Below are 15,358 nucleotides of genomic sequence, written 5' to 3' on the forward strand. Positions count from 1 at the left end.
AACAAAGAAACAGCAAATGTGGTCACTACCAACTTTCATGACACAACTTGTTACAGCATTAGTCCTGTATGCCTGTGCTTTCTGTTGGTAGCCACATAAATGAACAGATGTAGACAGACATTTGGCACCTGCTATGGCTAATCGCAACAATAAAAATATAGTATGCTGAGATGCTGCATGGAGAGATCAAGTGTCCCCTCACCTATGTGATGTTTTGGGAACCTGCTCAGTTTAAAGCTCGATAGGTTTTGAGAATAAGATGGAATCATTCTTTACCACATATGGTCACAATTTGGCCATTTTCTCTTAGGGGTGTACTCACTTTTGTTGCTAGAGGTTTGGTTATTAATGGCTGTGGAATGAGTTATTTAAAGGACACACCAAATTTACACTGTTATACAAGCTGGACACTGAATACTTTACGTGATATAAAAGTGTCATCTTCAGTGTTGTCCCATGAGAATAGAGATAATAAAATATTTACAAAAAATGTGAGTTACGTATTTACTTTTGTGATATACTTTACATCCTTTCTTCATAGAAAGTGGGCTTAATGTTTATAACAGCTACAATAAAATGTAGTTGTACAAAAGTGTCAATAAAAGTAATACAGAAATATTTGGGACTTTGGTGGCATACAGGTCATATGGTAGAAAGAGGTGAGAAGTGGGTAAGCTTCACCTTGGAGGTGGGAGATGGCAAAACACACTCAGGAACTGAGGAAGTTAGCAATTGATAGGATTATCAGCGAGGTGGTGGTGCGCTGCCCAGTAGAAGTACAAAGTGCGATATTCAACAACTTACACTACAGTTCAAACGTTTGGCGTCACTTAGATATTTCCTTATTTTTGAAAGAAAAGCACATTTTTTTCAGTGAAGCTAACATTAAATTAAACAGAAATACACTCTATACATTGTTAATGTGGTAAATGACTATTCTAGTTGCAAACGTCTGGTTTTGAATGCAATATCTACATAGGTGTATAGAGGCCCATTTCCAACAACCACCACTCCAGTGCTCTAATGGTACATTATGTTTGCTAACTGTGTTAGAAGGCTAATGGATGTTTAGAAATCCCTTGAAAACCCTTGTGCAAATATGTTAGAAAAACTGAAAACAGTTTGGCTGATTAGAGAAGCTATAAAACTGACCTTCCTTTGAGTTAGTTGAGAATCTGTAGCATTCCATTTGTTGGTTCCATTAAACTCTCAAAATGGCCAGAAAAAGAGACGTTTCATGCGAAACTCGACAGTCTATTCTTGTTCTTAGAAATGAAGGATATTCCATGCGAGAAATTGCCAAGAAACTGACGATTTCCTACAATGGTGTGTACTACTCCCTTCAGAGGAGAGCACAAACAGGCTCTAACAAGATTAGAAAGAGAAGTGGGAGGCCCCGTTGCACAACTGAGCAACAAGACAAGTACATTAGAGTCTCTAGTTTGAGAAATCGATGCCTCACAGTTCCTCAACTGGCAGCTTCATTTAATAGTACCCGCATGAGTGTCAACGTCTACAGTGAAGAGGCGACTCCGGGATGCTGGCCTTCAGGGCAGAGTGGCAAAGAAAAAGCCATATCTGAGACTGGCTAATAAAAGGAAAATATTAATATCGGCAAAAGAACACAGACATTGGACAGAGGAAGATTGGAAAAAAGTGTTATGGACAGATGAATCTAAGTTTGAGGTGTTTGGATCACACAGAAGAACATTTGTGAGACACAGAACAACTGAAAAGATGCTGGAAGAGTCCTGATGCTATCTGTCAAGCATGGTGGAGGTAATGTGATGGTCTGGAGTTGCATTGGTGCTGGTAAAGTGGGAGATTTGTACAAGGTAAAAGGGATTTTGAATAAGGAAGGCTATCACTTCATTTTGCAACGCCATGCCATACCATGTGGACAGCGGTTGATTGGAGCCAATTTCATCCTACAACAGGGCAATGACCCAAAGCACACCTCCAAATTATGCATGAACTATTTAGGGAAGATGCAGGTAGCTGGTATACTCCCTGTAATTGAGTGGCCATACCAGTCACCAGATCTCAACCCTATTGAGCTGTTGTGGGAGCAGCTTGACTGTATTGTACGCAAAAAGTGCCCATCAAGCCAATTCAACTTGTGGGAGCGGCTTCTGGAAGCATGGGGTGAAATATCCCCAGATTACATCAGCAAATTAACAGCTAGAATGCCAAAGGGCTGCAAAGCTGGAATTGCTGCAAAGGAGCATTCTGTGACAAAAGCAAAGTTTGAAGGAAAAAATTATTATTTCAAGTAAAAATCATTATTTCTAACCTAGTCAATGTCTGGACTATATTTCTATTCATTATGGAACTCATTTGATAAATTAAAGTATAATTTTTCATGGGAAAGTCAAAATTGTCTGGGTGACCCCAAAACTTTTGAACTGTAGTGTATATTTACTTCATTTTCGTCCACATACTAAATGATCACAAACCGGTTTGTGTCTCTGATTAATTATGAGACCTGAAGAAGGCCCCTGTCCGGAGCTGAAAACCGGTTTGGAATCGTTTACTGTGGGGATTACAATAAAGGTAGTAATATTTGCTGAATATTGCACTTTATACTTCTACTGGACAGTGCACAACCACCTCATTGACACTTCTTTCAATAAAGTAATAGTCTTTTTTGCGAAAAGTAGGCCCTCCTTCCGAGACAAATGAGTTACATGAGAGAGGTGTACAAAGCATCTGTGTATATATGTGTATAAGGTCGATATCTTGTTTTTATCAAATCCTTTAGCAGTAGATTAACACTATCATCAGTCATGAAATCTTCTACTCTGTAATGATAGTGACATGATTCTGCTGATACTGCCCCAGTATACATAAAGCTTTAATAAAGAAAAAGCTGCAGGTAAAGCCAGAGTACTGTGTGCTCCAGTAGCTAGTGTAAACTCCAGCAATGTTGTTATGAATGAACCCTGAACACTATCACAAGGATGGACAAATAAGGGGAGATGTAAAACCAGAATCCCACAGGAACCAAAACAGGCTAGTACTTGCTTTAGACCTGACACTGATTTGTCCCTGCGTGACAGAGGAGGCTGACACCCTAAAGCCACGTAATGGCGTCCCTACTCGTCGACAGCTGACCCTGAGTGTCCTTAACTGCACCCTAAGCTGTAAACCAAGTATAGCACAAAAACAGTAATAATCATATATGAAGTGCACACAAGCAGTGTGTGAGACACAGGGCTAGGAAAACACAATTGTAATAAATGGAAGATGGAATAAAAACAAAACAAAAAGAATAACAGAATATATGAAAACCCTCCCAAACCTTCATTTAAAAAACAAAACAAAAAAACAAAAAAAAAATAGGAAACAACTGGGAAGGGATTCACACAAACAAACTGCAGGGAAACAATAGCAATGCCTCAGTATGAAAACCTTAACCAAGCAGCTGGGACTGCAGACAACCATCCATTCAGAAATACAGCCAGCACTGAGGCTTGTGAGTAATAACTATAAATAGCACTTCCAAAATGTGATTGGGCAAACCAAGGGAGAAAGTGCACACACCTAATTAGAAGGCAGAGAATAAGATAGAAAAACATGAGATCCTTCAAGCAGTTAGACCAACACAAAAGAGGCTGTGGGCCAATCAAGAGGGAACTGACCAACAACCAAAGATCACCAGTTCATACCCCAAAGTGGAGCCACGACAAATGTATGTTTAATGGATAGCCACATAAAAATACTAGAGCCTCTTTATGACTACCAAACCAAGTTAACAAAGCATTTAAAATACATGACTCAACTTATTACAACATATTATCTGCATCAACATGCCATTTATACAGTAAATAAAAGTAATGCAATGCAGTAGAGGTGGTGTGAATTGATTTGCGAGATCTGGCTGACTTCCTAGGTCAGTATCCTATGGCTATTGGATAAAGAGCTTCGCTCTCTGTCTATCTTCTAGTATCAGTGGCTTTTCTTTTGATTAACCAGCCTGGCATGACATAATATGTGCATCAAGCCGCACCAATGAAATTGTGACAGGCCACCTCATCAAAAGAGGAACCAGTGATGTTGTCAGGTAAGAGGCAATTTACAGGGCTCCTGTCTGATGGCCAGAGATTTAGTGACATTGTCGCAAGACCAGGTACTGAGAATTGAATTGCACCATGTCAAATTTTAACCCCTTAACGACCGTGGGCCGTAAAGGTATGTCCAAAGCCATATAGTTGTAATCACCAATGGCTGCTGTGGGCAGCTGGCAGCGATTCCTGCACATGTCAGCTGATTTGAAGAGGTGACATGTGTGTCTCATAGGCACAGGTGGATCCACGATCCACTTGCGCCTATTAACCCCTTAAATTGCACTGTGAAAATGTGGCAGACTGATTTAAATCCCTGCTGTGGTAAATTTTTATTCACCTAGCCCCATGCGTGCTGTGACGTGATCACCGTGAGACGATGGTTGTCATGGTAGCACAGGGTGATGACTTCTGTAGCTCACATGACTCACTTCCTGTTTCACCCTGCCGAGTGCTGCCAGAAACAAGAGGTGAGTATTTCTTGTGATCTCAGCTACAGTCAGGGCCAGAAATATTTGGACAGTGACACAAGTTTTGTTATTTTAGCTGTTTACAAAAACATGTTCAGAAATACAATTATATATATATATAATATGGGCTGAAAGTGCACACTCCCAGCTGCAATATGAGAGTTTTCACATCCAAATCGGAGAAAGGGTTTAGGAATCATAGCTCTGTAATGCATAGCCTCCTCTTTTTTAAGGGACCAAAAATAATTGGACAAGGGACTCTAAGGGCTGCAATTAACTCTGAAGGCGTCTCCCTCGTTAACCTGTAAACAATGAAGTAGTTAAAAGGTCTGGGGTTGATTACAGGTGTGTGGTTTTGCATTTGGAAGCTGTTGCTGTGACCAGACAACATGCGGTCTAAGGAACTCTCAATTGAGGTGAAGCAGAACATCCTGAGGCTGAAAAAAAAAAGAAAAAATCCATCAGAGAGATAGCAGACATGCTTGGAGTAGCAAAATCAACACTCGGGTATATTCTATGAAAAAAGGAATTGACTGGTGAGCTTGGGAACTCAAAAAGGCCTGGGCGTCCACGGATGACAACAGTGGTGGATGATCGCCGCATACTTTCTGTGGTGAAGAAGAACCCGTTCACAACATCAACTGAAGTCCAGAACACTCTCAGTGAAGTAGGTGTATCTGTCTCTAAGTCAACAGTAAAGAGAAGACTCCATGAAAGTAAATACAAAGGGTTCACATCTAGATGCAAACCATTCATCAATTCCAAAAATAGACAGGCCAGAGTTAAATTTGCTGAAAAACACCTCATGAAGCCAGCTCAGTTCTGGAAAAGTATTCTATGGACAGATGAGACAAAGATCAACCTGTACCAGAATGATGGGAAGAAAAAAGTTTGGAGAAGAAAGGGAACGGCACATGATCCAAGGAACACCACATCCTCTGTAAAACATGGTGGAGGCAACGTGATGGCATGGGCATGCATGGCTTTCAATGGCACTGGGTCACTTGCGTTTATTGATGACATAACAGCAGACAAGAGTAGCCGGATGAATTCTGAAGTGTACCAGGATATACTTTCAGCCCAAATTCAGCCAAATGCCGCAAAGTTGATCGGACGGCGCTTCATAGTACAGATGGACAATGACCCCAAGCATACAGCCAAAGCTACCCAGGAGTTCATGAGTGCAAAAAAGTGGAACATTCTGCAATGGCCAAGTCAATCACCAGATCTTAACCCAATTGAGCATGCATTTCACTTGCTCAAATCCAGACTTAAGACGGAAAGACCCACAAACAAGCAAGACCTGAAGGCTGCGGCTGTAAAGGCCTGGCAAAGCATTAAGAAGGAGGAAACCCAGCGTTTGGTGATGTCCATGGGTTCCAGACTTAAGGCAGTGATTGCCTCCAAAGGATTCGCAACAAAATATTGAAAATAAAAATATTTTGTTTGGGTTTGGTTTATTTGTCCAATTACTTTTGACCTCCTAAAATGTGGAGTGTTTGTAAAGAAATGTGTACAATTCCTACAATTTCTATCAGATATTTTTGTTCAAACCTTCAAATTAAACGTTACAATCTGCACTTGAATTCTGTTGAAGAGGTTTCATTTCAAATCCAATGTGGTGGCATGCAGAGCCCAACTCACGAAAATTGTGTCACTGTCCAAATATTTCTGGACCTAACTGTATGTAGCTGTGATCAACAGAAATGAATCAGTGATCAGATTGTGGATCCTTATAGTTCACTAGGGGGACTAGTAGAATTAAAAAAAAAAGATGTTTAAAAAAAAAAAGGACCTGAAAATTGAAATCACTTCTCATTCGCCCCATTGAATATTAAAGGGCTAAAAAAAAATAAAATATACACACACATTTGGTATCGCCATGTTCAGAAATGCCCAATCTATCAAAATATAAAATCAATTAATCTGATCACTACATGGCGTAGCGGCAAAAAAATTCCAAACACCAAAATTATGCTTTTTGGTTGCAGCAAATTTTGTGCAAAATGCAATTTTAGTGCCCCACGGGGCAGGTGTTTTAGCCTACTCATTGCTGGGTCGGGGGAGCAGATCCTGTGCGTCGCCACCGGGTGGCCTGGCCCGCTTCCAATACCCCGAGGCGTACAGGAAGGTGGGTTGGAGGGGGGTAGAGAGGATGGAGGTAGTAGTTGGAGGTTAGGAAAGTCTCTTAGATGATCATGACGCCACCTGTGGTACGCGGCCAGGGATGGGGGCCGCCGCTGCAAAGTCTCTCACCGGGGCAGATGTTAGGTGCAGCCGGGATGGTGTCGCTCCCCACAAGCGGAGCAGGATTACCTTGGGGAGGATGGTGGGGGTGGTAGTGGTGCCTGTTGGCACCGCAGCGCTGGGTGCCGGTAAAGGAGAGGCAGAGGCAGGGTCTGCGGTTCCAAGTCTTTTTACTCACAGATAATTCAGGCACTGCCCCAGAGTACCGATCTCTGCCACGAAGGGCTCCAGCCGTCCCAGATAGTGGGCGGTCACCGTCGGGGCCCGTGAAAGTCTTTTAGTTAAGTGTCCCTTGGTTGCTATCCAGAACACGGGCCGAGCCTCCTGCTCCAAGCCACGGGCCCATGAAGAGAGAGAAACACTAACTCCAGTTGTCAGTGCGAGATGTTATGCCAAGCTGTGGCCAGGAAGGTTCTGTCTAAAGTGTGATGGTTGTGCCTACTTCTACCCCGTGTGGTGCCTGCCCCCAGTGGTTGTCCTAGCGACCGGGAAGGTCGCATGCTTCGTGATGGCTGACTCCCCTGTCTGCCCTAATCCAACCTCCTGTGAGTAAGCACATTACTGTTGTTTGTGTGTTTTGTGAAGGCACCGGCAGGTTAACCACCTTCTGACCTGGGATAGATAGTACCCCTGAAAAGTGGTGTAATACCCTGTGGCACCTGAAGCCCAGGGGCACCACACAATAACAGATGATCAAAACATAGTATTTGTGCAAGCATGATACCATTAAAAACATCAGCTTGAGATGGAAAAAATAAGCAATCACTGAGCCAAAGATCCTGAAAAAGGAGAATGCTACGTGTCGCGGAAAATAACACAAAAAGTGCCCACTTTTTTTTAACAAACTTCTGAATTTTTTAACCCCTTAGATAAAAGTTAAGCTATACATGTTTGATGTGTGCGAACTCAAACCGACCAGAGGCATCACAACACATCAGTTTTACCATATAGTGAACACGGTGAATGAAATATCCCAAAAACATTCAGGCAATAGCACTTTTTGCAATTTTTCCGCACTTGGAATTTTTTTTTTACATTTTCCAGTACACAATATGCTTTCATTTAAACGTACAACTCGTTCTGCAAAAAACAAGCCCTCATATTGCAAGATGGACGGAAAAATAAAAAAGTTACGGCTCTTGGAGGAAGGGAAGCAAAAAACCCCTGAAAAAACGAAAACCGGAAAATCGGTTGGGGGTGAAGGAGTTAAGCAATAGTATGCAAATATTTCTGTAATCTACCTAGTTACTAAAGTCTATTTTATTCTGGTGAGGGTAATCCAATAAAAATAATAATAATCAGAAGACAGCTCAATCTTTTATTGATACACATTGTAATATTGAACTAGACTAGAGGACGAGAACTTTACATTGCAAAACATAACCAAAATGCTGCTGGTATTTCACAGTATACATAGAGACTTCCATAAGCGTCCAATGCAATGTAGATTGAATTTCTTGAAGGCAGTGCAGTTTGTTTAGCATGGTCTCAGCAACTGAATATAAATTATTAAGAAACAGCACAACTTGCTCCCTGTGCTAGAAGTCCTGCCCTAGGCCGTCATCCCTCATGATGTGGATTACTAATTAGTCTTTTAGACAATGCCTGTCTATTGTACTCATCTCCATGACTGAAAATTCTAAGTTTTCAATGCTCTTTTCCATTCAATCTATATTCAGATTTAGCATTTTATCAGTATATATTAGTTTATATAAGTATGTATCTGTATCTGCAATCACATTTATGTTAACTGGCTTCAACTATTCTTTTAACTTGAAGATAAGAAAAAACAACCTTCCATAGAAAAGTTAAATGAGTATAGAACATCTGACAATAATAAAAATGGGTTCACAATCCGCTCTGTGTACACAGTACTGTTGGTACTAACATATTGAAACATTCACTAATTAGAATGTTTAAAGGTATTAATATTACCTTCATCTCCTGGTTGGTTGTCTTCCCAACTCTTGATGTAGTCATCCTGTGAAAAACAACATAATATGGATTAGAGGTCAGTGGTTACAAATGTTACTGAATTAGTCGCATCTTACTACACAATGCCCCTTTTTTTAAGACTTGGGTTTACAATGAAAGTCTTAAAGAACTGGGCCCACAAAACCTAAATCCTTAATGTATTTTCACCATAATTTTGATTCAAAACACCTTGAATGTAGCAACATTTTTTGACATTTGGCGTTTTTTTGTCAGTCCCGGCCAACTCTGATGACTTTTGGAAAAGTGGTTAGAACTGCAGTGGAACAGGTGTGAACAAGAGCACCAAACTAACTCATGACAATTAAGCCAAAAATGTGCTCTACTGGAGTAACATTTCTGGCAGTGGTGCAGAGTGGATGAAAGTGGCACCAAATTCATCAGTGGGGCTCGCCTTATAAATCAATGAGGAGCATCATACAGCAGTGCACTCTTCTTCAAGACTGGAGAGTGAGGAGCATCGTACAGCAGCATACTCTTCATCAAGACTGGAGAGCGAGGAGCATTGTACAGCAGTGCACTCTTCAAACCTGGAGAGTAAGGAGCATTGTACAACAGCATACTCTTCATAGAGACTGGAGAGTGAGGAGCATTCTACAAAAGCGCACTCTTCATCGAGACTGGAGAGCGAGGAGCATCGTACAGCAGCGCACTCTTCATCAAGACTGGAGAGTGAGGAGCATAGTACAGCAGCGTACTCTTCATCAGAACTGGAGAGTAAGAAGGATAGTACAGCAGTGCACTCTTCATCAAGACTGGAGAGTTAGGAGCATATTACTGCAGCGCACACTTCTCTAGACTGGAGAGTGAGGAGCATAGTACAGCAGCATTCTCTTCATCAAGACTGGAGAGTGAGGAGCATAGTACAGCAGCATTCTCTTCATCAAGACTGGAGAGCGAGCAGCATAGTACAGCAGTGCACTCTTCATCAGAACTGGAGAGCAAGAAGCAGAGTACAGCAGTGCACTCTTCATCAAGACTGGAGAGTGAGGACCATATTACTGCAGCGCACACTTCATCTAGACTGGAGAGTGAGTAGCATAGTACAGCAGCACACTCTTCATCAAGACTGGAGAGCAAGGCGCATAGTACAGCAGCGCACTCTTCATCAAGACTGGAAAGCGAGGAGCATAGTACAGCAGCGCACTCTTCATCAAGATGAGAATGAGGAGCATAGTACAGCAGCGTACTCTTCATCAAGACTGGAGAATGAGGAGCATAGTACAACAGCGCACTCTTCATCAAGACTGGAAAGCGAGGAGCATAGTACAGCACCACACTCTTCATCAAGACTGGAGAGAAATCAGTGCACAGCTGTTCCTCAAGAAGTTTCAGAAGTCATGAATGAAGTCTAATACACAAGACTCAATATTGAAGTATTATTAGCTCCTATAAGCACACCACTATCATTTTCCAAAGATACAGTAAATCAGTCAGCTCGTTATATCTTCCAATTTTGCATCTATCCCACAGATACTCTGTAATGGTTCCCCTCAATCTTAGATTACTATGTTTGGAGATGACACAGAACATGGAGACGTAACAGTCCATTGACTTTAAGCAATGATGCAATTTTGTAGGAAACGAACAATTTTCATAACTTATCATCTGACCACTAACTATCTCATGCACACCTCAATTGTAACCTCCATTCAATGTAAGTGTTATGTCCAATTATTTACATTACTATAACAGTACAATGTAAATGTTATTACCCGCAGAATAAGAGACATCCCAAGCCTCTTCATTCTCATCAGATTGTTACTCTTGATTTCTGAGAACTGTTATTCTGGGGCTGAGGTAATTGTGCTGATCTACAAATGTTGCGATGAGTTTCCCGTTCTCGTATATTATTGCAATCTGCCTGCTGACCTGCCCCAAAGCATCCTTAACATGCATAAATCATAGCACAACAGAACAGAGTGCTTCTGACATTCAGCATTTCTATTCAGCAGATACAGCAAGATTCCTACTGGTGCCCGGGAACGTTATTTTTTATTTTTTTATAAGCCTACAACTGCTCAGGGCCTTAAGCTAAAAGAACAAGCCAGAACAGAATATTCTGGAGTGTACATATATAAGTGATACGGCCCCCCAGGGTCCGGCTGTGCTCCACTGCTGAACAGTTCTAATCTCTGACCATCGTTGTACCACCACATCCGCGACTCCTTTTTAGATACTCTCATGACAATTAAAGACTAGAAAATGCATTTTGTTTTTTTTACAAAGTTTGTCTCTAAAAAAAAAGAGGAGCAATTTTGTTTGTTCTATGAAGGAGTCAATCATAACTAGATGAAAGGTATAAACTGGATATCATTTCTACCTTTTATGCTATACTCTCTGATGGTATAAAGATGCAACAGACTTGCTGATTTATATTATTTGCAGCACTTGCATGGTACTCTTAAGCTGGGGGGCTACCCTCACCCCTCTACCCACCACTGATTGACAGTAGGAGAGAAAGCTCACACCAGATATGTACTCCAGTCTATGGCTGGCATAACATTTCTGACGAGGTGCACGGAGGCCAAAAGCAGTGATAGGATGCGCCTATTTCATTTAGTAGGGAGGGTGTCTCAATGATTTAGACGCTGCTTACTTTTACATTACCCTCCTTTAGACTGACATAATATACTCTGGTGTTACTGAGAACCTGTCAACACAATTTTGTAATGTAAAGACATGGCTATACTGGTGCTGTGCTACTGAATACTTTGATACCTTTGGGGAAGAAATCCACTTTGTGGTTCTTCTTTAATCACCATTTGAAGTTTTCTGCTAATTAGCTTTCGGTGCACTGGGGCCGGACTGTGCACTGGGTCTTCTCCTCCCTGTCTGTGATTCTCTGGCACCTCCACCTGCCTCTGGTTATTGAATGACTGATCACTGCTTTTTCAGGGACCTGTCTCCACTGCTGGCAGAGAGGCTGAGGAATCACAGACAGGGAGGAGAAGACCCCGTGTACAGTCCAGCCCTAGTGCACCGAAATCTAATCAGCACAAAAATTCAAAGGCTGATTAAAGAAGAACCAAAAATCTGATTTCTTCACCAAAGGTATAAAATTAATCTGTATTACAGTGCCATTACAACCATGTCTTTACATTAGACAATCAAGCTGACAGATTCTCTTTAAAGAATTGGGCCTACGTTTCTTGTTTGTTACATTCTTAATTTGGGTATATGCATTGTGTTTATATACTGTTTGTGTAACTGCTGTATTTAATCATATATTATATGTTATATTTTTTTTTTAAAAAAAAAAAGAATCCTGAATGAGACGAGGACAGTCTGCAGATAAAAAACGCATATGTATCTTTAGTGCCTTTCCGCAATGGAAACACACTAAAAATGTATATAATCCTCACATGGCCTTATCAATAAAGTTTTTTCAAGCTAGATATCTTGTTTTCAAAACAATGTAGTTACATTTAAAACATGAAACACCAAAAAGAGACAAAAACTGCAGCTGAAAACACAATAGAAATGCATATAAAACGAAACACAAACTGCAAAAAAAAATGTTACATTTGCTAATTGGTGTAGACATGTTGAAGAAAATCAGCGGAATAAAAAATGCACAAAATATTCAAAGTGGCTACTTAACCGGGTTTAGACGGTCATACTAAAGTCAGTAATGTCTGTGGAGCCGAGGGACACGAACGAGGAACGAGACCAGACTAGGGCTGAGTGCAAACTCTTTTCCTTTATAAAATGATTTGGGAGTGGGAAATGCAACACGGGATCATGGTAAGATTTACCGTAAACAAATGTACATACATCCAGCTCAGAAAGCCAGGATCAATGCGCTAGTCTAGAAACCCTTTCCAATATCTCAGGAACTATCGGGAAACAATTCACCTAACAGGAAAACCCAAACAAAACACAGAACTTATAAACTAATAAGGAGTGTAAATTACTGAGTGCAACTAGGACCTGTGTCTGGACTAGCACACCAATTAACAATCTTATCTATACCTCTATTCCACACCCTCTCCTCTCATTACATGTGCACATTAACAGATCACCCAGAGTTAAACACTTGTTAATAAGCAGTATGGCAGTAGCTCAAGATCAGTCCTGTGTAACTGACTGCAGCGTACCTTAACCGGTTTAATGCAAAAATCCTACTACATGTGTGCACATGTCACGCAAAAATAGAAATAATATGTGCAGTGCCTGACCTCAGGACTTACAATACCAGTGGATGGATCCAGGGGAGTACCAGGTTTGAGGGGGGCCCTGGTAGCTTTCAGCGCTGCAGCAAGTTTATAAGTCACTGGCAGTCGCCGGGACAGATGACCTCAGGGAAGGATCACTTCAGAGACAGATCAACTCAGGAACGGATCAGCAAACTGTTGGGAAGGCCAAGGAAACCAGGGAAACCACTCTGATCACAGTTCTTTCTCTGGCAACAGTCTATGAGCGCCGGTACTTAGCTGTGTGACCTCTATTCACACAGCAATCAGCAGGGTGTCTCTAAGGGGTACTTTGCACGTTGCGACATTGCTAGCATTGGCTAGCAATGCCGAGCACGATAGCACCCGCTCGTCGCACATGCGATATCTTGTGATAGCTGCCGTAGCGAACATTATCGCTACGGCAGCTTCACACGCACTTACCAGCCCCGCGACGTCGCTCTGGCCGGCAACCCGCCTCCTTCCTAAGGGTCGTACGTCACACGGCAGGCGGCCAATTGAAGCGGAGGGGCGGAGATGAGCGGGACGTAAACATCCCGCCCACTTTCTTCCTTCCGCATAGCCGGTGGAGGCAGGTAAGGAGATGTTCCTCGCTCCTGCGGCTTCACACACGGCGCAGGAACGAGGAACAACATCATATCTCCTATTGGTGCGACATTATGAAAATGGCCGACGCTACACAGATCACTGATTTTCGACGCTTTTGCGATCGTTTATCGGTGCACCTAGGCTTTACACGTTGCAACGTCGTTACCGGCGCCGGATGTGCGTCACTTTCTATTTGACCCTGACGATATCGCAGTAGCGATGTCACAATGTGCAAAGTACCCCTAACACTCCTGGTATCTCAGACCACCACCAGGGAAAGGCGGCCAGGATCTCTCTGGCTAGGTCTCTCTCTCTCTCTTGCTCTCCACTTTTCTTTTCCTCTCTTTTTCCTCACAGAATTCTCCTCTCATACTGTGCAGACACCCTTCTGGTTGAAAGGAGGAGACACTGCAGCTGAAACATCAGCACTCTCACATCTCCGCAGCTCAGTTTGCAGGTTTGTTTCCTGTTCCATATATTGGACGAGTGTAGGAGCTTCTTGCTACTTATAAGTACTAGCCTGGACTGTAATCAGACCATCATGATGCATCCGGTGATTTTTTTTTATGTAGATCGTTGTTCAAGAAATTTAAAAATAAAAAATTGGCCATGAGCACTAGCACATTGGCTATAATGGGTGTGTGTGCTCTTGCACAGACAGCCCATGTCCATATAATACGCCTGTATGAATGAGCTCTAAGGCTTATGTGAATGTGGCTTGTTCTCTGCATCATTGGTAATTTTGTATTAAAGTGCAAAACTACCAACATACCACTAAAGCCTACGAATCCATCCACAGGGAATGATTGTCTGACGTTCGATAAATGTTACATGCAAGACAACACACATGGCGGAAGGAAAACAATATCAGAATATTATGAAATGTTTGCTCTCATCCCAAGTTATTAGCTTTCTACGTCGTAAGCCAGCCTGGATTGCACATCTCTTCAAACCTCTACTGGTTTATGTCCCTCAGTGAAGAGATGACTTTTAATAAATGTCAGAGGCTCGGTGAAATATTTGAAGACTAGCGAAGAATGGTTGGAGCAAGAGAAAATGAGATCAACAACAGCAGGAAGAGGTGACAAAACATCTACATAGAAATATACAAGAAATATCACAATAGCTGACACCAAGGCTTAGCAACTGGAACTGACATTGTGGCTGCTCACACAAAATACCATAACATCATCCCTGTAAGATGCTATAGTTACAGTGTAAATTGCTGACATCACACCTCCATGTGCTGCATGACAACCTGCGTGTGTATATGTGCATGACATATTTTCTGTTATTTATAAACAACACATAATAATCAAAAGAACTCAGAGGCTAATTTCTAATTAGCAAATTATTTTTCTCAGTGTCATCTAATAGTAACAATATATCAAATCAAGAACCTAACAGTAATCAGTCAATTACCTTGTAATACAGTAAGGGGTACTTTACACGCTGCAACATCACTAGCGATAGCTAGCGATGTCGAGCGCGATAGCACCTGCCCCCGTCGTTCCAGCGATATGTGGTGATCACTGCCCTAGCAAACATTATCGCTACGGCAGCGTCACACGCACATACCTTGTCAGCGACGTCGCTGTGACCGCCGACAATCCCTCCCTCAAGGGGGAGGTGCGTTCGGCATCATAGCGACGTCACTATGCGGCCAGCCAATAGAAGCGGAGGAGCGGAGATGAGCGGGACGTAACATCTCGCCCACCTCCTTCCTTCCACATTGCTGGTGAAGGCAGGTAAGGAGATGTTCGTCGCTCCTGTGGTGTCACACATAGCAATGTGTGATGCC

The 15,358-nt window shown here is 42.1% G+C and overlaps 1 protein-coding gene across 2 annotated transcripts in view; it reads right to left on the bottom strand.

Annotated features, from left to right (window-relative positions):
• The window catches only part of SPOCK2 (SPARC (osteonectin), cwcv and kazal like domains proteoglycan 2), a 259,238-nt gene that overhangs the window by 67,393 nt on the left and 176,487 nt on the right, over nucleotides 1–15,358 (bottom strand). For both annotated transcript variants that reach the window (XM_075348930.1, XM_075348931.1), the window contains exon 2: nucleotides 8,717–8,762. In XM_075348930.1, the coding sequence (XP_075205045.1) occupies nucleotides 8,717–8,762 (46 nt within the window). The remainder of the gene's footprint in view (nucleotides 1–8,716; nucleotides 8,763–15,358) is intronic.

The sequence above is a fragment of the Anomaloglossus baeobatrachus genome, chromosome 5, assembly GCF_048569485.1.
Source record: "Anomaloglossus baeobatrachus isolate aAnoBae1 chromosome 5, aAnoBae1.hap1, whole genome shotgun sequence".
NCBI classification, from domain to species: Eukaryota; Metazoa; Chordata; class Amphibia; order Anura; family Aromobatidae; genus Anomaloglossus; species Anomaloglossus baeobatrachus.